This window comes from Vanellus vanellus (genome assembly GCF_965231255.1).
Source record: "Vanellus vanellus genome assembly, chromosome: 11".
NCBI lineage: Eukaryota > Metazoa > Chordata > Aves > Charadriiformes > Charadriidae > Vanellus > Vanellus vanellus.
In genome coordinates, this window is record NC_138916.1 from 3,332,561 (window position 1) to 3,359,972 (window position 27,412).

Below are 27,412 nucleotides of genomic sequence, written 5' to 3' on the forward strand. Positions count from 1 at the left end.
ACCAGGGCACCCCTGCTGGGTCTATCCGCCCAGAAGGACCAAGAAACACACCTCAAATCTCCAAACCACTCGTCACTTGTACCACCTCCACATACACCCCTCATTAAACAGCCTCCCGGCCGGGCCTGAGCAGCAATGGCCGCCTTCACCGGGGACGGACACCATCTTCCTGCGTGTTCCTTCATACAATGGCACAAGAGAATGCAAACAGCTTTGCAGGAACATTCGCTTCCTTCTTTTCTTTTTTTTTTTTTTTTTGTTTCGTTTTATGATTATTCTCTTTTTTTTTTTTAAATACACAATGTTTCTTCTGGAAGGAAAACTCTCCAGAACTGAATTCACATCCTTAAGGCGTCACGAGTTTACAAGTCAGGATCCACTGGACAGCTTATTTGACAGACCTCCTCCTTCTCTCTTCTCTCTTCTCTCCTTTCAGAGCCATACGGCCGGATGAGCTCTAAGTGGAGTGCAGGGGGATGACAAATTTGCAGCCGAAGGGCGAGTGGTAGTTTATTCCCACTTCTTGAAAGACCTTCTGGGGAATGCCAATGTCACAGAGGTACACACGGCCTGCCCTCTCGCCCAGGGGCAGGGGCAGGCCCAAGGCCAGCGACCACTTGGCGTCGATGCCTTGCTCCATTTCGTTTATCGGAGGGTCTATGCTGAGGACGGGTGCCCGGTTCTGGTTGGCCCAGTCCACAACTGCTTTGTACCAAGGCTGATCTCTCAAAAAGGCATTTTCATGACAATCCAGGCAGTTGATCACTAGGTCAACGGGGGTATCTGGGAGATCTGAAAGAAACACAAGACAGCAGCGAGCACTGAGGACCAACCTGAAATCACGAACTAAGGCTCAGTGCCTTCCCTCCCTCCGCTGCCAGCAGATTTGTCATTTTTGCCTCCAGCACCCTCAGTCTCACCGCATACAGTCTGGCCTTACCTGTTGTTACTGCCGTCCTTCTGCAAAAGACACCGACACCGATATTTAAAAGTTCTTTAGCACTCCGGAGAACGTTCACAGACTCTCAGGTACAAAATCTCACCAAGTGGTCAGCACTGGAGTATCCCCAGATGCCGCTGCTGAGCCGGCCCACTGGTTCAGGCGGCCCAGGGAAGCAGTGATGTTCTCGCTCCATTACAAAAGGATCATTTTATATTCCACAAGCTGAAACAAAGGCCTATTTTTCTAAAACGCGCTGACTACTTCTGCTATGGAAAGGCAGCTTGCGTGCTGCACTGCTACTGGCCGCACTGAGCTCCGTCGGTCTCACTGCAGTCACCTGCTCTGTACCTCATCTGCATTCCTCTTACCTGACGGACCACAAAGTCCTTGGAGCAAGGACTCCTCTTTTATGACAGGCAAGTAGCTCAGCAAGCGCAGCCCTCCACCCCCTGCCAAAGCACAAAACATTGTGCAGTGCCCTAATTCCCGGGTTTGCTCCCCCCGAGAAGTTTACGCGAACCAGGTTTGAAAGTACCGCTGGCGAAACGACAAACAGAAGCTAAGTGCTCTCACGGAAGACGGAGCATCAGTTTATTTTAGGGCATGCTAAAGAGATCTGAATTTTGACAGCTGCTGGGACTAGTTCAACAAAGCTGTCCGCTTGGTCGGAAGCAGCAGTTGGACGCTCATTTAATTGCAGTTTCGATATGCTGAACAAGGCAGGCCCTTATCCTAAGAGAACGGCTGGTCTGACTCAGATCCATACAGCAGCTCTTCCGTATTTGTTCGTACAGGAAACATCTGTACCAGCACAACTGCTCCACTGTTGAACCTCTCCAGTTTCTGCTGTACCGCCAGCCTCCCACCAGCCACCTTCCTATGACGGTGCCACTAGATGGTGCCACCGCACCGGGCAGGCACCGGGGAGCTGAGCGACACAGGTCTCCGCAAGGCACCAGGGCAGCGGAGAGAGGATTTGCTCCTCACTCACTCACTCACTCACCTCTGACGCTGGACACCTGCTGGCCTTGCGTCTTGCTGAAAAGGTTCAGCTCGTTGGTGATGGATTCCAGCATCTTGACAAAGTTGGGCAGGAAAAGGATGACGTGGACGTCATGGTTGGAGAGGTGTCGCCCGCAGCTGATCCCCTGGGCTCCCTTCACGTGGGGGCCGCACAGCAGGGCTACCGTGGGCCGCTGATGCACATTCTTCGGGTTCAGCCTAAAACACAGACAAAAGGCGACTTAATAAACCGAAGAATCTCTTACCTTCTTCCTGTAAGAGAAAAAAAATAAAATAATAATAATAATAAAAAAAAAAAATCAGTACCATGCAAATTTACAGGTGTTTTGCAAATCTTCCGTTGCCTTCAACAAGGAACCCACATCCTTTTCTAGCCCTGACACTAGAGAGCTGCTCTGCTTGCAGGTTCCCTTCAAGACTTCCTTGCACCCGCAGCAGAGGCTCCCAGTCTACCCTGGTTCATCACAAAGCCAACCCATACTTTCAAAGCAGGGGGGGACACACACTTTTTCGCTGCTCATATACCAAGCTTGAATACGGCGCAATTTCCTTTTTACGAAACTTTTTTTTCTCCGCCCCTCTGATTTTAGAAGCAAACTAACTATATAACCTTAAAAATATGGGGTGTTACCCCGTCAGCAAAGCCACAGTTAAAAGAAGAAAAATAATTTCTACTCCCCAAGCCTCATGAACCGCAAAATAAAAGTTGATTTCTTTAAAGGGCCTGCAAGCCATCAAGGGTGGCTTACAGTAGGATTTTCAGTGGATAGGGTCAGTGCTGCCTGGTACATCATCGCTTACTGCTCTCAATCAAACAATTAGGTCCTGGACTGCAGGTAAGTAATACTGCGTAAACAGATGGAGACTGTTAAGGCTTACCTTCCATTTCAACAGCAAATCATTTGGAGCACCTATCAACAACAGAAATATACACGTGTAATTGTCTGCCCGCATCAACAGCCATGGCAAGTGCAGGCACAGAGTGGACCGCTTCAAAAAAGTCAGCACATCTATACAGGCAAAGAGCAGTAAGCGCACTCCAAACCTGCTCTCAAATTGGGCGCTCCAAAAGAGCGGCATATTCTCAGTTTCGGTGTAGATACCTGAAAGCTCATTGTGAAAAGCTAAGCAGCACTTTGTTTTCACGAGTTGACTTTTGCTTTTATTGATGTCATTAAACTGTAACATGAAAAAAAACAACAAAGGAAAGGTTGGCTTATTTGCAAAAAGGAGTAGCTCGCCAGAGATTCTGCAAGGGTTTAATCTGCTTTGGGTTACACCTCTGCAAAGCTCAATTCCCTAAAAAAAAAATAAAATAAAATAAAATAAAATAAAAAATCCCAGTAAGCGGAGAGAAAAATCTCAGCTCTGTCTGCTTTGTCTTTGACTCAAGAGATACTTCTGCTTCTGGGACACAGGAGCCAAAAAGGAGCCCTCGGTAAGTCATTCATCCCAGATGGTGTGTTCAGCCAGCCCTTCTCTAGAGAGGAAAAAGAAAAAGCAGTACAAACATGGAAAGCTACTGTAAGGCTTCCCTCAACTTCAGGAGCCTGAGCCTCACACTTGTTTTCACGATTATTTGGAAAGACGCTGATACACGAGCTACAGCACAGGTCTGCGCAGAGTTGGGATGATTTTTTTTTTTTTTTTTCTTTTAGAGGCAAGGAAGGCAGAGAGGTGACATCTGCCTCCAGCTGCAGGACCACTGGGGGACTAGTGCATGCGGCAGCAGGCAGCCACATTACATTCACCTCAAAAATAACCTCTCAGTCTCTTTTACCTCAACCCCACTTGGCAGAAGAAGATAAGGCAAGTCCTGCTGAGAGGGGAAAAACTCACAGCAGAGTGAAAGGGAACGGCTTTACCTGTTGGGTCCCCCGAGGAGGCTCAGGGCCATCTGACTGGCGCACACTCCCGTCATCTCCAGCCTCCGCTCCAGAGTCAGCCCGTGCTTCTCAGCAACCGAGAGCAGCTTTTTGTGAAGCTCGTAAGACACGCTTGGAACGACCAGCCCGGAGTCTAGGGTTCAAAGAGAGCAGAGGGAAGAAGAAAGAAACGGGTATAATCAGAGACTTTTTTCAGAATGCTGCAGTCTGGTAAGGGTTTTATGCAACAGCACTTAGAAATTATGACAATGACAAGGCTTATGAGCTGTTACCAAGGGTCTACTTAACCCAGTAATCCAAGTTCCTTCCAAGACCATCAAATGAATCCAAACTAGTACGTCAGCGTCATCTTTCCCTGTTTGAGTGGTACTGAGAGCTAAACACAATTCCTGGGCTTGAAATAAGACACATTTCCATGAAAATCCACCAGGCAGCTGGCAATTTTAGGGACACGCAGACAGAGAAGGCCTTTTTGACTTACAGATTGAGTATTAAGTCCTTTCTTAGAGGCGTCCAGTGCTTTAACCCACACACTCACGCCTAAACACACACATATAAGTGTTCCCGATCGCTGTGAAAGTCAGAAGAGAAGCTGTGAACCGGATTTCCCACCAAAAAAAGCTTAGATGCATTATGCTTCCTGACATCGGTAGTGACCAGCCCCAAACTTCCAGCCCTCTAACCCACATATCACCGCAAAACAAGACGTCCCACATTTACGAGGTAGGTGTCCCCACCACCTGAGCTGTGGCGTGCCAGAAGGGCTGGCTTCAGACAAAAAAGCTGAATCCCAACGCACTGAGGCAGCAGGGGAGCGACGGGGCAGAAAGAATAAAGCCTGTAGAAAAATATTTCACAGACGTTTTTTTGACAGCCTGGTCTGCGAGCCAGGAAATGCTCCAGCATGCGGATCAAGGGAAAACAAACAAGAGAGGTTTTGTTAAGCGCCGAGAACAGCGCCGGCAGTAGGAAGCGATACAATCCTTCCCTCTCGCTTCTACAGCAAACTTGCCTGAAATCAGCAGGTAAGAAAAACACACAAACCTGAATAACTGTTCTGGCCAATTCTTTATACTTTCCTTCTCCAAGCAGGCCAAGCTGACACTGACTTCACAGAACTAAACCCTGCAGAAACATCTGCAAACTCTCCTGGAAATAAATACAGAGGATTCCTTACCACCAAAAGGCAGCTTGCTCCGAGGGGAGCCACAGCAATTTTTTGACGGCATGTTGAATAGTGGAGGACAAGGAAACTGAAAATAATTACTTATGGAAAGAGAGAAGTGCAAAACGTAAGTGACAGGCGAGAAAACTGCTGCAGCAGCCAGCCAGATACCCCTGAAATATATTCAGCCACAGAAATCAGCCTCTTTATTCTAACTTTTTTCCAAAATAATTCTGATATCCAAGCCCTTCCGCTCTGTGTTTGAGGATTTGCACCTATGTGGGATCAGAAACACGTGCTATCCTTCCCTTGAAACATCCTCCCGCAAGGTCTGGATGTCCTGAACTGTGTCCCAGCTAAGGAGCAGCACAGGTCAATTCCCTCCCCATATGGGATGGTCAGATAGAGCACAGCTGCCAGCAAGAAAAGCTCTCAGCTCCTTCTGTTCACATCATTCATAAGCGCTGCTCCGAGCTAAACAAGCAATCCCAGCAGAGTCTGGCTGCGCAAGGGCTCTGTGCATTTACTGTTAGTTAGTTCCTACTCCGAGGTGCACGGGAGTCAATGGGTCAAAAGGGTCCAGGACTCAGACCGATGCCTGCTACAGCTCAGGCACGACGCCAAACGTCAGGCCAATGCGTGAACTCGGTCCTTCCATCAGCACACTCTGCTTCCGCAGCATTCAGTGGCCAGCAGCCGAACTCAGGGCACCGGCAGCCACTCGGGTGCTGATCGCAGCCCAGCGCCGAGGAGGACGGCAGGGCTCGGACCGCCTGTGCTAACAGGGAAGAGTCATGGGAACGTGACACGGCCCAGTGAAAACGCTGTGCAGCGAGACAAGCTCAAAGGGGAACAGCCACAGCATACACATCCGCTCACAGAGGAAACCTAACAGTTACTCGTGAGCTCGGGCTCTTTTGCAGACGAAAAACATAACGAGAACCAGTCGTAACAAGCAAGTGCAATATTCAAATGAGAAAAGCAGCCTGTATTTTAATTGTGAGGAATTATTTGTACTGCTATATTTCCCCAGGGTGCCCCAGTCACAAACCACTGAGTCAAGCTACGGCGGAAATGGCAGGTTCTGTACATCTTGAGGTTTTCAGAGTCAAGTCGGAGGTATTCCTGCAAGGTAACAGTAAAATGGTGTGGAGTAGATGCTGCTAAACCCTTCTAGCCTTCATTTCTGAACTCACCGGCTAGCGCTTTGCAGATACAGAGGGCCCAAACGTGTTCAGACACTTGACCTTGCATGCTAACCGCCGATTAAGCTACCTCCGCTAATAGTCTTTCATTACATGCAGCACACATGCAAGCATGCACATTATCAAAGCCATTTCAGACTCCTGATAGCAGCCGCTGAACATTTGGAGTCATAAGCCACTAATAATCCTAAGCCTGTCGCACTAGTCACGCACCTGCCCGGTGTTCACACACCCTTCTCGGCCTCCGGAGTCACGCAAGGCTCGGCTCTGCCTCTTCCCCATTCATATTTTTTTTTTTTTTTTTTTTTTTTTTGCTATTTCATCAGGTCGCGTTTTTTGCAAGCTTGAGGGAGGACTTGGAATGAGTGACCTGAGGTCAGGATCTCTCCAAACAGTTTGACGGGACACGTCCTCTGCTAACCTGAAACAAGGGGGTTCCCAAACTGTACTTTTGCTCCTTCTGAACCGCAGGGCTGCAAATCCCCTGCTTAAATTTTGCAATTTAAGCAAACTAGAAGGGTGGAATGGTTGATCTATACTCTGTATCTACGCAATTTAGTACGACTGCTGCCGATGTGCTCTCTGTAACCGTTTACATCTTTCCCTCAATCCCTTCTCCCAGACCATGAGCGTGGTCATGAGATGGTAAAGCCACATTTACCATCAGCTCAACACAACTCAGTGCCCAGTGGGTTAATGCGAAGGGGGTTACTGGGAGGCAGTGGAGGCACGAGATGAACTTGCATTTAGCACGCCAGTGCTACACTTTGTCCTAATTGCTCCCTCTCAAGAGCAGGCTCAAATGCCAAGAGAACTTCCCTTCTTCGCACTCACGCAAGGTCCAACCAGTCAGACTGGCTTATCAAACCCAGGCTGAGGGAGTTAAATAAACTCTGGCAGAAAGCAATCAAGGAGGCGACCGTGTAAACCCACAAACAATAACACTACTGCAACAAAACTGAACTCCTGCCAACTTTAATTATGTTTGGGTTGGACAGGGCATCTTTATTGTTTGGTAATGAAGGTAATAAAATAAATTAGCTCAGGCCTTTTAATATTAAATAAATGTATTTTACAGCTGCCTGGAAAAAAAAAAAGGCAGATAAAGACTAAACAGTTTTGTGACACGCAGAGTATTGCTGAAGCCTGATTAAACACGAAGCATTCTCCGTTTATGAGGCACACACTGTCCCGAGCACTACAACTGCAAACGAGTTATCTCCTCAAGCTTCACTATGCATGTTACACGCATACTGGGTGGATTAAAACACCCTATGCTGGCAGAAGGACTGTGCGAACTCTCCAGAAGTTAACGAAATAGGAGTTTTTTCCCCCCAAGCAAGCCCAGAGCAACTTTGCTGTCAGAAGTCCAAACGCCTCCTGTGCTTGCAGTTACAGGAAAATGAAAAAAAAAAAAAAAAAAGAAAAAAAAGAAAAAAGAAAAAGAGAGGGCTGCTGTTAGAGTAGCTCAGTGCGCAAGCCCCACCTTTTCTCTTGACTATTTCAGCAGCTCTCTAGCTGCTGAAATACGTACAGGCAAGCTGCAGGAACGGATGAGATGGAACTAGAGGTAGGATCTCCTGAAGGATGTACCTAAAGCCATTAACTCTTTCCTTCAGCAACAAAACCCTCCAGTTTCCAGAGCTCACAGTCTAAGATGCAGTTACATGAAGTGGGTATAAAACTCTCATCCACTTTAGGCAAACGGGACATTCGTTACTTGCCGTCTTTGATGGTTGTAAAGCCGGAGCCACCTGCCTGCAGACTCAGCAAAACACAAGTTACTCGCCCCACAAACATGAACTATTTTCTCCACAACCTTAAGGGCTAGATTATTATTTTTTTTAATCATCATTATTTTTAATTAAGACAAATTCTATGGGAGTTTTGGCTGACGTTCCAATGTTAGCCTCTCCCAGCATTAGTGCACAGTTCACTATGGCTGAGCAAAACACTGTCTGAGGGACAAAGAGACTTTGCCCCGTGACCACTTTGTTTTCTCCTGCGGTTGGATACAGTGAACTTAATTTGCACTCGACTCAAAGATCCCAGGAACACTTCACACATTCAACATACACAATCGCTGTAAGGCAGTCATCCATAGACTGAAGAGCTAAAAATCTAGAGAGTAGAAAAGTCAGTCAAGGACATGGCATACACAAAAAAAAAAAAAAAAAAGCGCCATACTGTCGGCATCATCCTCGCAGAGCAGACTCAGCCTTAGTTTTGTAGTCCCACCATGGCACATAAGCTCTGCCTGCTGCATTGATTTACTTCTAAGCACACATTTTTCTTTCACTATCTCCTTACCACGGGGCAAAAAAGGTTCCCGAAGGACAGGCTTGAAGTCTGGTTAGGGGAAACAGAGAAATATCAACACTTAGTCCATTTTTTTTTTTTGAGCGCAGTCCTGCTTTCACTTGGCAAGTGGCTATCTCAAACTTCGACAGCAGCTGAGTTTGAAAAATCCCACTTATTTTCCTAGAAGAGACACTGGGATGGAAACTACACTAACAGCATTAATGAGAAAAGAACCTACTTTGGACAAAGCCTTAACGGTACATCAGGGAAAGAACTATGTACCTTACCTAGGTGGCATTCAGATCCCCTCTTTACTCACCTCAGTGTGCTCATCAAGACGCTTTCTTAGCAGAAACAAAGTTAAGAGGAAAGGGGAAATGAACTTTGAAAAAGAGAACAATTTGGAGAGTCTGGAACGCTTGAGATTACATTATACAGAGTCACTGATGATGAAGTGAGACACTCCATCCTACCGCAAACTCCTCTGAGCTCCAACACATCTGCAGAACATTGGATTTGCAGCTACTGCTAGAAGACCTGATCCCAAAACCACCATGCTGTTCAAACACAGATCGTTTCAATGCTGATAGCCAATAGAAGGAACAGACACAGACCTATGCCAACACACATTTCAAAGCTGGACAGCTTTGGAAGTAGAAAAAGACAGCTCACACCTCATAAAAAGGATCAGCCTTTCCAGGAAGGCAGATTTCTGTTAAACAGCTGTACTTCTCCTTTTAAGCATCATGTAATGGTAGAGAGATACATCAACAGCAGCCAGCCCCAAACGAGTAAAGACTAATTATATATTTGGGGGAGACTCATATGCAGAACCCCAGGGACGGACTCAGCTCAGTTATGATCAAAGACATAGTACGTCTTATTAGCTTCAAGTTTTTGTGTTCAGAACAGGTCCTCTTCTTCACTCCCTGCTTACTTCTAAAACACATGCTAGTACACCTCCAGGACAGCGCAGCTTCATAAAATTAGCTCTCAGAAAAGCGTCTTGGTGGACCGAAGTGTTTATCAAGCTTTGCTTACATCCTACATGGATTGATCAAGCTTTGCTTACATCCTACATGGATTGGCTTATTTTAGTCAGCAATAAAAACATGGACGGGAAGCCCTGCAGATTAGTCTTTTGGAGAATTGGCATCAGCAGTTTGCTGGTTTTGCCGCTGCACAATCCTGGCTATTTCCTAGCTCCATGGAAACGCAGCATAAAAGAGCATGCAAGGATTCACAGATTTCTTTACAGTGACAAGAGCTGGATATTAGCTCACTGTCAATCACCAGCATCACTTTGTTTGTGCTATTATAGCAGACAGAATAATTATTCTATCAGCCAGAGCTCTTTTAAGACAATCATCTTCAAGATCGGCCTAGGGGAAAAATTATGAAGCAGTTATTTTCTCCTGTAACTAGGAAATGCTTTTTGCAAGTAGAGCTCCCCTTAGGAGTCCACAGACAACTCCGTGGGGAGAATTCAGAAGCAGAAAGAGAACTCCTGCCACAGACATATCCAAAATCATGGCTTTCAGGGCAATTGGCTCTCATTTAATTTCAGCAGCTGCTGCTCTTTGCGCCTCTAAGAAAGGCAGGCTGCCTACAGCTTAGCATCCCCCTTCCAGTTGCTAAACAAAAGAAATCGGGATATTTATCAAGTGACAGTCCATCATTACTCCAAGCACACTGAATATCTTTCTGTCCCTCGGAGGGCTGACTCGCTACGAAAAGCGCGAGTCTGAATGCCAGAAACAGCAGGCGAGTTACAACTGTTTACAAGAGCTTTTGCTCGATAGCCATTAGCATTTCCCAAGCAAAAGTAAACTTCCTCAGCGGACACAAAGGAAGTCACCCTCTGTGGGAAAAACATCTAGAGAGACATCTAGGGAGACTTTTATCATCATTCACAGGACTGTGAATGCGCCCGGCTCAGCACAGCCGACGGGGAACTGTAGTTGTCAATCCCCTGCCCGTTGTGCGACACGACAGCTTTTCTTCCAAACAAATCCAGAATTCCATACGGGAGACTAATCACCCAACAGCGGCTAATGAGGCTAGCCAGAGCCTGCAACTACAGAGGGGAGTCGCTTACCACCCTCCCTGTGCAGGCTCGCCAAGAACAAAACAAGAAAACAGCAGTCCTTTCACAGGGCTGCTCCCTCCAGCACGCTGCAAACGGGGAGCCAAGGGTTTCCATAGTAAAGGACGATGGAGTTTAGCAAAACATGATTTCATTTTAACCCCCTCAATTTACTAACTGATGCTTGCTGCTTACTGCACGTCAGAGTTTTCCTTCCCAGAACCTGTCGTGCTAGAATACTGTATTAGCCATACTTCTCAAATTGGCAGCTAACAGGAGGTTAGCTTTTGTTTCAGATTAGACACACGTAGAGGCCCCGTCCTCTCAAACAAGCCATCTGGAAGATGAATTGACAAGTAGCAAATTTTTTAAGAATTAATAGTAAACCACACACAAAAACGAAGAGGTGCGTATTCAAACAGCACACAGGCAACCGGTGGAGCTTCTTGCCACAGGATGCTGTAGAGATATTGAAAGCTTGCACGGATTTAAAAAGCAATAGGTTAAATTAAGCAGAAAGGAAAAAAAAAGCCTCATCAAAAGCTATTAATACTGAAGTATCACTTCTGCTTCAGGAAGTCTTAAAATTGTGAAAGACAAAGCACTCGGGAAAGTCTCACTGCCCATTTACTCTGTTCTTTCACTTTTCCTTAAGTATCCTTGAAAACACAATGGTGAGCTGGACAAGTTCTGATAACACCCAGTACGTTTTTATCTCATTCAAGAGCAGAATAGATCAATAGGAAGACGGATGACACAAATGGAAACCTATGATATCGTTGTATAGCAGAACCATTAAAAGAAACACTTTTTTTAAAAAAATTGAAAAGCAGCAAACCATTGCAAATTAATCAGCTTCCTTCTTGTGAAGTGTTTCACACCTCAGATGGAGTTTCTGGGCAGAGAAATAATGACAGATCAAGGACCTGATCACCCTCCTGTTCAATGGCCAGACCACCAGGATATCAGCTATTTAGGGTCTCTCTACAAAAAGATCTGAAGTTTAATTTTATTCAGATGTGGAAAAGAAATGTTCCTGGAATGCCAAAGTTCCTACATTTTGCAAGTGCTAGAAAGCATGCGAACCAAACCACAACTGGGCTCAAGTTACAGGGAATCTGCACCCAAATATGGCACTAAGGACATATGCTACCCTTTCTAGCATGCGTACGTATAGAAAGAAAATGATTTCTTACAGTAAAATCCATCAGCATACAGAACTGCTCCTGGTGAAAGCACCATTACCTGGTGCTTGGGCAAAAATAAATAAAAATACTACCGAGCCATGAAATGAAACCAATTCTACCTTTCCCCAGAGCCATGGACCAAGAGCTGAATAATCACTCTCTGCATTTAGATTTTAGGAACGCTGCCTCCCTGGAGCCAGGCAGCTCATTGATCCACCCCGTTACCTTCACCTCCATCCAAGAAGCTACTTAGCAGAGGCAAGGACGAGAAATCAGACTTGCAGGAGAACATCTGCACAGCAGCTGGCACCTGCATGCTGCGCTAGTTTCCCCTCATGATACACTTGATGAATACTTTGCTTCAAACGTCTGCCTAAAATTTTTTTCTTTCCTTTTATAATTAAGGATAAAGTAAAGCAAAGGAGAGAAAGATATTCTTTACACACACGTGAATGATGGGGCTCGATCTTTCACACAGCAGCAGCGGACAGTAAGCTGCAGGGGGAGTGCCCGACGTAAAAAGCCTTTTGTATGATGAATGCTTGGAATTAAGGATGGGAAGAGCCAGAATGGTGTTTGTTTTGTTTTGTTGTTTTTGGTTTTTTTTTGTTTTTTTTTTTTTTTTTTTAACACCAACAACATTTAAAGTTATGCAAAACCACGCAGATATATATAACTACCACCCAAGGAGTATGAGAAACACATGACATCTCCTGCCTTTTACCAAGAAAGCACAAATTACGACTTGCTACCATGTACCAGAATCCCAAGAGCATCCCTCCATCTCAAGAGCGCCAGCAATCAAGTCCACACAGGTTTGTCGTATTATTCAAATCAAAGCAAGGATTCAAACGGCTCCGATTCCATTTCCGTTCTCGTTATCCAACCATCAGTTTTGCTAACTACTGCAAAAACACTTACCTTGTTGCCCTATCTGAGTGTTTTTCATCTTGGAAATATCACAAATACAGGTTGTACGTAGCTACAAGGCAGAGATCCAATCTTACATAAAAGAACGCCCTTGCTCGTACCGCACTAAGCTGACAGACACCCCTTGGGGAAAACTATCCACCACATGCGCCCCGGGAAAGCAGCAGAGTTTGCTTCCTTATCAGTAAGGGACGTGGCATACCCGTGCAGAATTCTTTGTTAGCATTCTGGGGTACTACAATCCTTCTGTAGACTATGGGCTCCGATTCCAAGATGTTCTCATCGTGCCGATAGCGAGCTGGTTTCTCATTTGGGGTCCCCCGGGAACGAGTACCACTCCTCCTCTCATAAGTTTCAATCTCTTCAAACACAGCTGCCTTGTCAAAAAGGGCCAGGTTCCCTTCAAAATCAAAATCTGTGTCTGGGATTTCGTCAATGTCATCCCCAAAGCACTCGTCGTCTTTGCTCTTCATTTGCCCATTTTTCAGGCCACTCTTCTTTGGAGTCACTTGGTTCGGATGACGGCTACTGGATGACCCTAAACAAAAATAAAAGCAAGTTGAAAGTGTGTCATAAATGGAGAAAAAACGTGTTTGCTCATACACTTTCTCTGCAAGTTTTGTAAGAGAGGGGAGATCACGCTTGCTGTCCACAGACTCAAGGGATACTCGCTTTCCAAAGAAGCTGCAGACCTCATTTTTGGCATACTCATTGTAACATAAGCTAACAGAAAATAGAACGTGAGCACCAGGAGAGACTTTCAGGGACTCTCCATTGGCAAGGTTAGAAAAACAAGCTTGACTCCTGTAGCAAAATAAGCGTTTCTCCACATTTTATTTAATTCAACCTAGTGTCACATTAGCGATAAGATAATATGCTAGCTGTGATGTAAGACAATTTTCGTCCTATACTGAGCTCATGTTCATGCAAGCATGACGCCCGAGACCTTCTTTGGAATCTCCCTAAATTTCAGAGGCTAATGTAGGTGTTTTCTTCCATAACAGGCTGGCCACCTATTAATGATCTTTAAGGGAACCCTGAATATAAAGCATTTCTTTTTCCTTGTACTTGTTATCAATAGGTAGACATTTCTATACCGATATCAAGTTATTTTCCTTATTCCTATTGCATTATTCCACTTATTCATCGGTTTGCATGTTTAAATACTCTTCTTTCCAACCACAAGTAATTGTGAAAGCCTGATTTCTCTGGAGTGAGAGGGATGAAAGTCTCCTCGTTCCCAACTTATGGCTGGAGCTCAAGGACTGATAAAAAACCACACGCAATTATGAGGTCAACACATCTCTCTACTCACTATTCAGGTCACCCATGCAAACTCAGGTCCAGACAACATCAATCCGTTTGTTACATCCATTGTTAAATTTGCAATTACTAGAAAATATTTCAAGCCAATTCCAGCAATTACAGGTATCGCCTCCGTGTCCAACAGATGGAGTAAGAGTTATCACACCAAAACTGCTTGTTCTACTGAAATATTTCTCATAGTTTAAGGTATCACCTTTGTGAGTAATTTATACAAACGAGTTATTGACAGAACCCATTTGATAACACAGGAACAAATTACCATGATGATCTGTGCTCTTTATATACCTCTTCGATAAATGAAAAAGCAGCATTTTTTTTTTGTCTTTACACATTATCGCCAATCAGTGAGAGAAGACAGGAAGAATTTTAAGTCATCTAAGGATACTAAGAAAACATTCCCAAAAGATCTGCAATAGGCACTACCTTCACGGCCTCCCATAAAGTTACTTGTCACCTTCAGAAGTGCAGACAAGTCTAGCTTGGTCTTGGCAAATCCCTCCTTCTCCCTGCCTGGAAAGGCTGATTTGTAACCTTGAGTCAGACCAGTGGAGCAGCGGCAAGCTGCCTGACAAACCTAAGCTCTAATTTCCCCCATTTCCAACGTGTGAAATCCTCCACTCCATCTACAGGAGCAGCACTTCACCTAGAAAGCAAAGGACCCTCCTCCTGCCAGCTGTTTCTACAGGAGCATTCATTCATTTCAGGCTCAGGAACCAGCACATTCTAGATCAACGTGCCAATTTCGATCAAGTTAATAAACAGAACTCATCTCTCTACAGCAAAGTTATTCAGTAGCTCAATTACACAACTTAAATTCCAGCCATTAACTCCAGAACACCCTTATGATTACCTGGAAGCCTTTATAGAAAACACTGTGAGAACAGAGCGGAGCAGAGGGTGCTTTCCAGGAAGATGCAGCCAGGCTCGCCTGCAGTTCTCAGGGCTTATCAAGCACTTTGTAAGCTCTGGCAAAATTGTTTTACAGTGTGATATTGACTTCACCTCACACCGCGTCTAACTTACGCCATGCTGAAAGATGGCTCGCTAAGGATACGTACTTGGTTTTATTCTCAATTAAGAATGCATTGTCTCAGCAAGGATTTTCCCCTGGTTATTTTTCCCCATATTTTAGACAGCATGTCACTTGGTTTTCTTCTAGAGAACCGTTTAAGTGACTAATGTGAAAGCTTTCCCAGCCCCCACAGCAAGGAAGCTCTTTGAAATGCTCAGCAGCTCCTTCTCTGGCGTCTTAAATACTTAAGCTAAACAAAACAGAGCTGAACACACTAAAATACTCCCTCTCAAGGCTGCTGCAGCAGTCTCCCATTATGCCATAATTCACAAGTCCAGCACCAGCAAAAAAGCGCACAAGGAGCCAGAGTCCAGTATTTCCCACCTTGAAAAGCAGGAGATAAGACCCCAAATCTTCAAGGTTTTGTGGAATCATCAAGCAAACCCCCCCACCAATGATCATTTTCCTAACGTGAGTAATTTGTTGTTCTGGTGGGTGGTTTTTTGTTTTAAACATGAGCTTGAGTGCTCGAGTTATACCAGTTTAAAAACAGTTTTGCCCAAACATCCCTAGCAAGTATGAAAGAGACTGAAAGAATCGACTTCCCCCAGTTTTATCATCTGGCCTAACGAAAGATGGCAGCAACGCAGCTACCCTGCCCACTGGGTTTACTCTAACCTCACTGCATCACAAAAAAAATCCACTGACCGCAGCATAAAGCCACTTACCTCTTCAAAACAGCAGCATCAGTACAACAGCCAGCATGTACTGGAGCAACTGAAAGTAGCCACACAGTGTCGTGTGGTCAGTGTCACCACATTTTGACAATACTCCCTATTTATAGAGTCTCTATTTATAATAATTTGAAATTACTACAATGTACAGCAGGTAGTTCATTTTCAGACACAGTGATTTTCAAGCTGCTGGAGACGTCAAGGAGTTTTTATAAAGAACTGGGTGAGAACAGACTACTGTAATACACCTTTTGCCAAGAAGCCACTGAAGGACAGACAGCAGAATTCAAGAATTGCTGGTGATAGAACACGATATAGGAGAGAGAAAAGGCAAGGCTTTCTAGCAAGGAAAATCCCAGTATACAAGCTACAACCAGTCATTTAACGTATATAGCTTTGAGAGAAAGGGAAAGCTTTTTACTAAAACAACTTTCGCTCTCTGCCCTAGATGAAGGATTCCCAAGCCAAAGATGACATATGAACCGCTCCAAAGTTGTACACAGCTTGGTATGGAGCTGGCAACTGCCACTACTGACATGGGAATTGCATCCAATGCTGCTGCTATCAGCTGCACAAGAAATGAAAACCCAGACCAACACAATGGGCCGGTTTCTCCAAACGTTCACAAAACTCCAGGTCGAAGCAATAGCCAAGGGACTCTCAGATGAATAAGCTACAGCCTACAACGAACACAATGGCAAAACAAGCCTGCTTCTTGTGTCAATTCCAAGTGTTATGGCAACTCGGATCATTCCTGTTACCCAACAAGAGGTTGGTTTTTTTTTTTTTTTTTGTTTGTTTTTTTTTTTTTTTTTACACTCATCACCAAATTCTTCTGCAAACAACTCCACGCCACCCTCAGCTGACCCAAAAAGCAAAATGTGGGGATAGATGCACTGCCGTGCAACAGATCCAGGGGACAGAAGCAGCTGATGTGAGCGGTGTGTAAATGCTGACGGAATAAAAAGCTGCACTAGAAAAGCTGTGAGAACAATGGCTGGAAAGCTCCCCGGGCTCCCCTGCAGACACAATGAACGGGAGCCAAGACCGTACCTCATCAAAACGAGACATGCCGGCATTGTCGTGGGCAGCTCTCTAATCCATATCGATGGATGCCAACTCTGAAATACTGCTGACCCACACAACCGGTTGTCTTTTCACGGACTGTGTTACAACCCCGCAACAGAAGTTGCACAGAACGTGGCAGAGGCCTCCTACGAACTCCGAGCAAAGTTACGCGGTGTTCCTCTTCAAGCATCTCCACTTAGGCAGGCAAGAAGACTGGCAGCTGACGGTGTTCAGGGAAAGGAGGAGAAGAGCCTAAAAAGAAGGCAGGGGGAGGGAAGGGGAAAAACTCAGGCAAAAGAACCTGAGATAAGGCTAATAGGAGAAGTGAGCACTGCCTTCCAATGACACACCAGACGAAGCTGTTGCCTGAAAGCTGCTATTCACAGCTGTACTCGCTTCCACGGCCTGATCCAGTCCTCTGCCAAGCAGCTAAAGAAATCCAGACCTCCTAGTCCAGCTCCTTTCAGAGCGCAACTTTGAGTGCCTCTGCCCCGTGCGTCTATGTGGGAAGCTTATTAAGGAGAACAGCACATGGCTCCACGTCAAGTTGGCAGCTTGACGCCACACAGAAAAGTGCCTCCCTCAAAAGACAAACAATACTTCCCAGGCTTTTTTTTGTTTCTTAGGAATAAAACCTTTCACGTACAGCACACAAGCAAATGTAAAGTCTCCTGCGAGCTGGCCGCCTTCCTGCGAGATCCCTGTGGGAGCTTTTGCTGCCAGCCCTGGCATGAACAAGCCCGGTGCCAGCACGGCACAGAAGCCATTGTTGTGAAACCTGCGCTGATATTTGTTGTTTATTGATTCCTGCCACACAAGTACTTGGAATGGGGGAACTTTGTCCCTGACTTAGCACGCTAAAGGGCATCAGGAGGTCAACTTTCAGCTGTACTAAACCCTGTATGACTTCAGTTCTAGATGACATCTCAGCTCGTTCTTCTCTGGATGCCTGTGCACACCATCTCCACAGAGCCAGGATCTCTTCCGTACCCCTTCCGAGATTCACACATCATTTACCCTACTCTCCAAACACACACATTTTGGAGGGCAAGAGTTCACTCTTCTACCTCATTTATCCTAAAAATAATCCAAGCTAACAATAATCTACACCTAGCACCTTGCTCAACTTGTTTCAAACAAAGTCTGTAAAAGAAAATCCAACCTGCTGTTGTGCTTATGTAAAACTGACACAAACTATTTGTGGGTTGAAGCACTCACTGCTTACCCCAGACCTAGCAGACACTGGCACAACAGCATTACGTGAGTTAATCCTCCTACACGCTCCAGCCAGCCAGAATAAAGCAAAGCAGGAGTTACTTTAGACATTTTGGTCACTGATGTTGAAGTTCGAAAGTTTTCCTAAAGCCAACCAAAGTTAACATACTCAAACAATTAACGGGCATTTAGGAAGAGTTAAGGAATTAAGAAAAATAAAATTAACCTTAAAAGAACCACAGCTGTCTTCCTACAGCAAGCACTATGCCATGTTTGGGCCTGGGTAGAAGTAAAACACAAAACCAGAGAGGCTTGAAGATGGTTTGATCACCAAGGAGTGCACGCATCCCCCACCACCTCGTTCTGGCCTTCGTCCTGCCATCAAGCCTGTTTGGCAATCATTTAAATAAATAAGTGAATCCGAAAAGAGTTACAACCCTTTCCGAAAATATTACAGCTGGGTTTTTTTTTTGGGGGGGGGGGGGCGAAGACTTCCAGAGGTCCAGGAACTTCTCCACATAAATACAGCCTTTGATGTCCCCGTTTAACTGGCCTTGCCCCCCTTGGTTTTGTTTGTTTTCTAAACACAAAAGCAAGGGAAAAAATGAAGTCATGGAATTACGCTGGATAGATACTGATGCTTCAACAATTAAGTCATGGAAATATGCTGGATATACACTGACGTTTCAATAATTGCACAACGAAGATCTGGAAAGAAGCATAGCCTAGGGGGCTCTACGGAGAAAAAAAAAAAAAAAAAAAAAGAACATACCCAATTTCGGCACAGCGTGAGAGCTGGCTGAAGATTTGATGAAGAGAAATAAAAATAACACATGCTTGACTTTGAGATGCACTGATTGTATCTTTACATCATTCTCATTAGAGCCCGTTAATTTGTATTTTCAACAACACAGCAAAAAACATTTGTAAGTACTTGTAGGGTGATTTTGTAATAGGTTATGGTTATACGGGCTTTAAACAGAAAAGCTTTATAATGTTGCAATTTGATTCCAGTTTCTTTCAGAGGAAAAATGGAGGTTGGCAATTGGGCAACTTTCAAATAGGAAAGATAGCAAGAACAAGGAAATAATTGTAACTGGTATTATCCAGCTTTGCATTTTCTAACATTTGATGCTGGTGAAGCAGAATAATACACAGGGTGGGACAGGGAGGATCTCCACTAATTAAATATGAATATTCACATTAACAAATAAATTGTTGAAGAACTATTTCCTCTGTACGTCAACCACGCTTCTCAGAAATGCCGCTGTAAAAACACCAGTGTGTTGTTTTTTGCATACTCAAACAGGGCTGTTCTTTGGGAGACTGAAAGAGGGATGGGCAAAAAGATGTATATAACAGAAATGTATGGCACAATTGTAGTGCGACTGAGAAAATTATCTCTTTCTATTTGTATTCTAGCTCACGTCCCACCATATCGTTTGTCTTTGCAGCCATATACGGCCCCAGTCCCTCCACTTCCATCATCACCAGCGTAACACAGCATCTTCCTAAGAGCTCCCAAATATCACCCGTGCCCCTCCAAACACCAGTCCACATAGCTGGAGGCTGTAAGGAGAGGCAGCTGCTTCCTTCAGCACCTTTGCTGGCCCCTCCACACCCGGTTCATACACATCTTTTCCCTGTTACATCCCAAATTCCTGTAGTGTTCACCCCTACTATTCTCAACCCAAGCTCTAAGCTCAGGTCAGCAGTGACAGAAGAACCCGGCAAGAGATCACAACAGGATGTTGGGTGGGGGGAGAACATGGAGAGCGTTTTTCTTCTTAAATGTTGTCTTATGTGTCCTAAAACTAAATAAAGTAACACACCGTGAAGATAAAGGCTGGTATTTCTCAGCAACGGGAACGCGAATTTGCAGTTCGCATCCCAATTCATTTTGGAAGTACTTGTCCTGAACAAGCAATAGGACAGCTTTTGTCACCATTCCTCTTTATACGGCCATGTCCATAAGAGACACACAGAACAGTCTGCAGCATTTTAAAGTTCAGAGAGACTAATTTCATTTAATGGGCTTCAAGAGAAAAAAAAAAAAAAACAAACAAACAAAAAAACCCCAAAACTTCAAATCAGGTTTTGGCATGGGAAGCTTGCCAAATTCCCACAACACAGCCAACGTCCCATCAAAAACGGCCCTGAACCTGATCAATAAACCCATCCACGCAGCCCCTTCTTACCCACACGATTCTGAAGGTTACTCTGGACAGGCTGATTTCTGAAATGGTGAGTACGTGGCCGCGAGGCACCTAAGTAACACCAGCCTTTACGGGCAATGACATCATAAATTCTGCTACAACCTTCCCAAGCTGTTAATTCAGCTGGCTACAGGACTGCACTGCGCAAACAACGTGCTCAAGCACTGCCTTAGGCGCCCACCTAGAATACCCTGTAGAAGCCAGGGCAACAATCGTGTACTTGATTTTCAGCTGATAAAACACTATGATAAATAATAAACACTATGAGAAATAAATAATCCGGCCTCCGCTGGAACCAGCTGCTTTCTGCTGTGCCTCCACATTGGTTCAGGAGAAAGCACAAAGAGCAGATGCAAGTTAAGGTTCTCACCGTAATCTACTCTCCAGTTATTCAGCTGAACAGCACTAACTTCTCTGCATTAATTTTTCCAGCCTGTGTCTAGCAAGGGAAGGTATTTCATTGGGAATCAAAAGGAATGAAAAGTAGTGTGAAATTTGCCTCCAAAGAACTCTAGTGATAAAGTCTCCCCACGGATGAAAAGGACCTAGAATTTACGGTGTGCATTGGCATGACGGCAAGATGGCAATGGAGACATCAGTGAAGCAACCCTGTGTCCAACATACCCTGAACACATTTCTGTAAGGTAGCCAGAAGCCTAGAGAAACAGAATGTATTCTTCTAGAAAAATAAAAAACCCAAACAAAATAAAACCCAAACAAAGAAACAAACAAACCCACACACAACAAACCCAAAACAAACAAAAAAACCCATACAGAAGTTGCAGACCAGGTCAAACAACCCACTTCACCTGACTATTCTTACCCAATAAAACCATTTTATCTCTCTGCATAAGGGCATTTTATGCAAATGTACACATATATCCTTATAAGCCCAGGCCTGCAAGCTTTAATGAACACTCACACCAGATTATGGATGAGATTATATCATCATAAAAAAATTTAAAGAGAAGTGCCAGACATTTGGAAGACCTATATTATAATAATTTGAGGCAGAGCTTGCAAAGTTTTCCTCCTCACCATTCATCTTCCTCTTCTCCAGACCTTGAGGTGGCAACACAAGCATAAAGGCAAACAAAAAAAAAGTTTCCAGCACCCTTTGAAATGTTCTCGCTGAAAAAGGAAGATGTTGCAGCAGTAATTCAGGTAAGCAAAACGAAAGTTGCACGATAACACGTATACTCACAGGAATTGTGTCTACGACGGAAGCCTTTGGATTGAGTCAGTGTTTCCACATGTCGATCCATGTAGCTCTTGGAGCACTGCTGCTGTGGAGAGATGATGATATCCTGATTCTTCATGTCCGTTCTCCTTGGGATACTCTGCGGGGCACTGCTGGAAATGGGCTTCTTTAACACTTTCCCAGTGCCATTCTGACTGGGACCCACTTGGCATCCGACACCAGGGATGCCCATTTCTGTCTGCTGCAGGTCCCCACATTGTCTGCTGTCCCCTGGCCCTGGGATCTCTAGAATTTTCAGCTCAGTAATGTCACCTGCCCTAAAAACAGGAAAAGAAAACCAGAAATTGAGGAATTTAGCACCTGAGGTACCTTTACAAAAAAAAAAACTCCTAAAGAAAAACATGCAACATTGTACAGTGTTTTTTTTCTGATACTATTATCAATAGAAACAAGAAAAAAACTTTAATACACAAACACAGAGGATATTTCCACAGACATCAAAATATTCAACTGAAATGGTACAAATCTTCAAAATAACAACTCATATATTTCTATACTGCACCTGTGTGGATTGTGTTTGAAAGGTTCTGTTCCTAGGTGAAACAGGAATCAGTCAAGCAGAAAATGGAAGCAACTGACACAGACCTTTGCAGAAATCTGCATTAATTTAACTGTTTCTAGATAATATAATTAATCTCAGCCTTGAGGCTACTATTACTTTTAATCCATTTCTCCAGAAAGCTACCCTTAGATTAGCACAATTCGTGCTCAGACAAGGATGGTACTTCCTGTTTCCTCAGAAAAAGGATAAAGAAAACTAACACAGCACTGGGCAAGAGCCAAAACAAAACAAAGAAGTGGTGACAAAGACCTCCATTTGCACTGATTGCAAGAAATACATCATAAGTCAGGGTCTTCTATGTTAAACTTAGTAAGTATCTGTCCGACCGGGACATAAAAGTAGCAAGAGCTTGCTATGCACTTCCACACGTTTCCTGGAAGAGTATGGTCATCGCCTTTCCCCACACTCTCTTCAAAATTCAAGAAAAAAAAAAATAAAATAAAAGAGTATTGAAACAGTATTGGCTTCAGGGAATCAATCTTATTTAAAAATCAGTGACTCAGAGTCACAACTATTGTAATGTTCCAGGTTACAGGAAAATGTCCAGTGACAAGTGACTCTCATTTATTCTTTTTAAGCACAGTGTTACCAGGAGCTGATGGGAAAGAACTCCTGAGAGCTACAATACTGCTGCATCAATTCAGCTTCTTGGTTCAAAACCCTCTCCTGCTTACACAGAGGAAAGAATGTGGTGGGGGACAGAGGAGATGGAGTTGCATTTAATGGCAGCACTTAATTTCGTTGTATTGGGGCAATAATTTTAATTGATCTACCACTCTGCTTTCTCTTCTTTCACACTTTAATGACATATAGTGCACATGCTGAGGGTAAAGCTTTAAGAGAGTATGCCAGTCCCCTCAACTACCCAAAAACTAAACAGCAGAATGTATACACACAATATACATGTGTGTATATATATACACACACAGTCTCACCCACAAATAACCTCTAAGTGTGAGCTATGCCACTTCTAACACTAGGATCACAGAGCCAGAAAATAACCTCCTGCACACAAACTAACAGAACCACGAGAGGCCCTTCTCATCCAAAGACACTCAGTACCAGTAGGGAGATTTAAGGCAACGAGGCCATTTCTTGGGGGCGGGGGAGGAAAAAAAACATCCAAACCACCACAGAGCTTGCCTGGAAAAAGGCAGGAGGAAAAAAGACAGACACCAACCTGAAGGTGACTTCTGGCACGAGGCACTTGACCCCATTATGGAAGGGCCGTGTCAGGGAAATGGTCTGGCTGACCTGATCCACAGCAGACACTCGTCCTTGGTAGACTCCCAAGCTTTCTCCACAATTAATTGACACAATGCTGCCGAGCCAGTCCGTAGCCATATTTCCGGCACACAGTTGCTGTAAAGAGACACAGGCCTGGCTGTAACGAAATGCAGACGCTGACAACCCAAATCAGCATCAATGGCATCCCCCCGGCCCAGAACCCTGGCTCCAACCCAGGCTCCAGCTTTGTCAGCTTCTCTCTTCTTTGTGGGGTGGAAATAACATCCGTACAGACACTGAGGATCACAGCGAGCGCGTAAATCCCTGGACGGGGCTTTGCCTATACAACTGTTTGTAACGCGGATCACTGTTTGCATCATTAGGGAAATAATTTTCTAACTGAGTTTGAGACTGACAACTTCCAACGGCAATATTTAGTATTTAGTTCTCCCTGTAATTTCTAACAGGGAATTTATCTTGAGTTCCCTTTCTAAAATTTTGTCATGTGAACACTGGGGCAGAACAGCTTTTGTGAATACTCAGACTGATCTTGCCCATAAAAATGAAAACTCACACCTTTAAGGGAACAAACGGATAGAGAGGGGAGGGGGAAACCCAACACTGGAGTCCAGGACAACAGTCTTCACACTCTCCAGAGCCAGCAGTAGTATTACTGCCACAATTGGATAAACTAAAAAAGAAAGTTGCACTCCTTCCCAGCAACAAGTTCTACCAGAATAGAGAGGGGAAAAAAACCACCACACTGTTTTGTCAGACGTTCAGTCCCACGTAATTCCCTCAGTTTTGAAGCTTGACTTAGCAGCTTCAAAGTGTGCTGATACAAGTTAAGTACATCTTTTGATCTGAGATTTCTTCCTCCAGACAAAGAACACAGGAAGATGACAGGCTCACCAGCATCACGGTAGCGTGAAAGAGCTGACAAGCTCATAAATGAAAATGACTACTGTATATATTTGCCTTTCATGCTTCAATCAACAGTAAGAGGGAGAAGGCTTGATATTTACTATAAGGAACACAAAACCAGAATGCACAGATAACTCACAAACATTAATGTCAACATATAAACCATGTTTCTGTAAGAGTCATTTTAACTTTCTTCAAGCCCTTCCCGTGCTGATCTTCTTGGAAAAAGATGCAAGGGAAAAAAAACCCTGGAAATTACTAGGACACATGCATGCTACCAGAAAAATCTTACTTCCTCCAACTTTCAGGGGACTGTAAACAGGGGATGCTTCAAAGGGAAGAATATACTAAATTTGGTCACTAAGCCATAAATTCTTCAGGAACAGCCTGCTTGCTTTCCTGTTTCTGTGTATTTATATTAACCCATTATAACAATGTCTGGATTCCAAGATGATGGCTGATAAAAAGCACTTTCAAAACACATATATTCCCGAGGATCTCCAGTAAAATTAAAATTTAGTGGCTTTCCTGCTTTTTGTACCTCTTTTTGAAACCAATGAAGAAAGTCAGTACACATCACCATCTTACAAGGATCCTTTTAAAAAATAAGAGCCTCCTTTTACCAAGGGAAAAAAAAAAAAATCAACATAAAATCTGTTTGTGTGCAAATATAAACCAAAGCAAGGGAAACTTGTCTCAAAGGATCGCACCCTACTACTTTATGTGCAAACCCTTCAGACGGGGGAATGAACTACACATGCAGTGAATGATTTACTACATCACATGTGACAAACATGAGTGCATTTGTTTGTATACATACACCTGGAAAGGCAAACCTCCTGTCTAATATTCCGCCGCATATTCCAAGGTTTTGTCATACAACTCACAGCTATCTTACATTACTGATATTCCTGCAAGTTTTAAAAGAAACTCAAGTCACAGAGCTTACTCAAACATGCGTGCAGCACTTAATAAACCAAGTTTGGCAGTGATAACTCAGCATGTGATGGGTCAATACCTTTGCACACCAGGCACTGCTGCTTGAGAAGAAAGATGCCACAGTGCATGCTCACTCTATCTAAAAGATGAGTTGGTTTCACTCATTTACGAAGAGAGCTACGCACTCTGTACCAGAGAGACAAGCTGGCAGAGGACATATGCTCCTTGCACGGCTCATCTTGCCGGGTTGGATCAGGGTGGGCTGCCTCAAGCCTGATCCCCAGAGGTAAACACAGCCCCGCCCCCTCCCCAAGAGGTAAACACTGCCCCCCCCCCCCCCCGAGGTAAACACAGCCCCCCCCAGAGGTAAACACTGCCCCCCCAAAAGTAAATACTTTCCCCCTCTACAGAGGTAAACACAACCCCACCCCTGAGGCAAACACAGGGGCCCCCACAGCCCGCGCCTGCCTGGACCCCAGCAAGAAGCGGCCCGCGGAGGCTTGGAGCCCGGGGCGGGGAGGCGCTCAGCCCTGCCTCCGCAGGCCTTCCCCTCCCCAGCCGCTCCCCCGGCCTCCCCACAACGGCCCCGGGCAGGCCGGGGAGGGCCTGGCGCCACGGCCGCGCCTCACAGGAGGGCCGGACGAGGCCCAACCCCCTACCGAGGGCCCCGGCTCGCCCCCGCCGACACCCCCCGTGGCGAGGGAACGGAGAGGGGGGGTCACCCCCACCTCACCTGCACCCGCCGCTCGCTCCCCGCCTCACCCGCGGCCCCTCCGCCTCAGCGACGCTCGGCGCTGCCGTCACTTCCTGCCTCGCTCTCCGCCCGGGAGCGGCGCTCAAGCCACCGGCGGGAGACCATAGAGAGGGGCGGAGGACTGGACGCGTTGGCGCATGCGTGGTAACGCGGCACGGCGGTGCGGCGGCAGACGCCGGCTGCGCTCTACGCATGCGCGGCGGGGAACACGGCACCCCGCGTGCGGCGCCGGGCGCATGCGCAGTGCGGCGGGGCGGTGGGGCAGCTCTGCTGCCGGCGCCGGTGTGTGTCACCGCTCCGCCGCCTCCGTGAGCTCTGTCACCGCCGTCACGGGGCCGCCACCGCCAACTGCTGACCACCCCCGGCACCGCCCGCTGCCGAATGTCCTCACCTCCCTCACACCTCTGTCGCCTCCTACACCTCCATCGCACTTCCATCACACCTCCATCACCTCCATCACACCTCCATCGCCTCCATCACCTCCATCGCCTCCATCACCTCCATCACCTCCATCACACCTCCACCACCTCCATCGCCTCCATCACCTCCATCGCCTCCATCACCTCCATCACCTCCATCACACCTCCATCGCACCTCCATCGCCTCCATCACCTCCATCACACCTCCATCGCCTCCATCACACCTCCATCGCCTCCATCACCTCCATTACCTCCATTACACCTCCATCATACCTCCATCACCTCCATCACACCTCCATCACCTCCATCACCTCTCCATCACCTCTCCATCACACCTCCATCACCTCCATCACACCTCCATCACACCTCCATCACCCCTCGATCACCTCCATCACCTCCATCACACCTCCATCGCACCTCCATCATCTCCATCACACCTCCATCATCTCCATCACACCTCCATCACCTCCATCACATCTCCATCACCTTCATCACACCTCCATCACCTCCAACACACCGTCATCACACCTCCAACACACTGCCATCACACCTCCATCACACCTTCATCACCTCCGTCACATCTCCGTCACACCTCCACAACATGTACGTCACCTCCATCACCCCTCCATCACATTCATCACCTCCATCACACCTCTGTCACACCTCCAGCACCTCCAGCACACCTCCAGCACCTCCCTCCGACTCACCAGCAGAGGCATCATCACATCCATCTCCCGCTTTCTCCTCAGCTCCATTAAAACCAGCTTTTCCCCGCTCTGAAACCCGAGGCTGTTTTGCTCGTTACTCGGAGGAAGGAGCGGGTGGAGCGCTGGATCCCTACGCCGCCTGACCTTCCCGAGCTAAACGGCAGGCTGCGCCGGGGAAGCTAATTAAAAACTAATTCATTACGATAGCAGTCGGTAACAATAACGCGAAGGCGAGCAAGGTCACGGCGGGAGGAAGGCTCCTCTTCCAGAGAGCAGCCTTTCCACGGCACAGCCACGAAATGAAAAATAACTCCGTGATACG

General features: G+C 45.7%; 1 protein-coding gene across 1 annotated transcript; it reads right to left on the bottom strand.

Moving 5' to 3' along the window:
* Positions 1-233: 233 nt before the first annotated feature.
* On the bottom strand, positions 234-25,969 carry EDC3 (enhancer of mRNA decapping 3). The gene is made up of 7 exons (XM_082489065.1): positions 25,944-25,969; positions 23,301-23,482; positions 21,502-21,815; positions 12,929-13,264; positions 3,832-3,985; positions 1,947-2,164; positions 234-792 (listed from the first exon to the last, which is right to left on the bottom strand). The coding sequence occupies exons 2-7, from the start codon at positions 23,462-23,464 to the stop codon at positions 458-460; spliced, it is 1,521 nt and encodes a 506-aa protein (XP_082345191.1). The 5' UTR covers positions 23,465-23,482; positions 25,944-25,969; the 3' UTR covers positions 234-457.
* Positions 25,970-27,412: the final 1,443 nt, after the last annotated feature.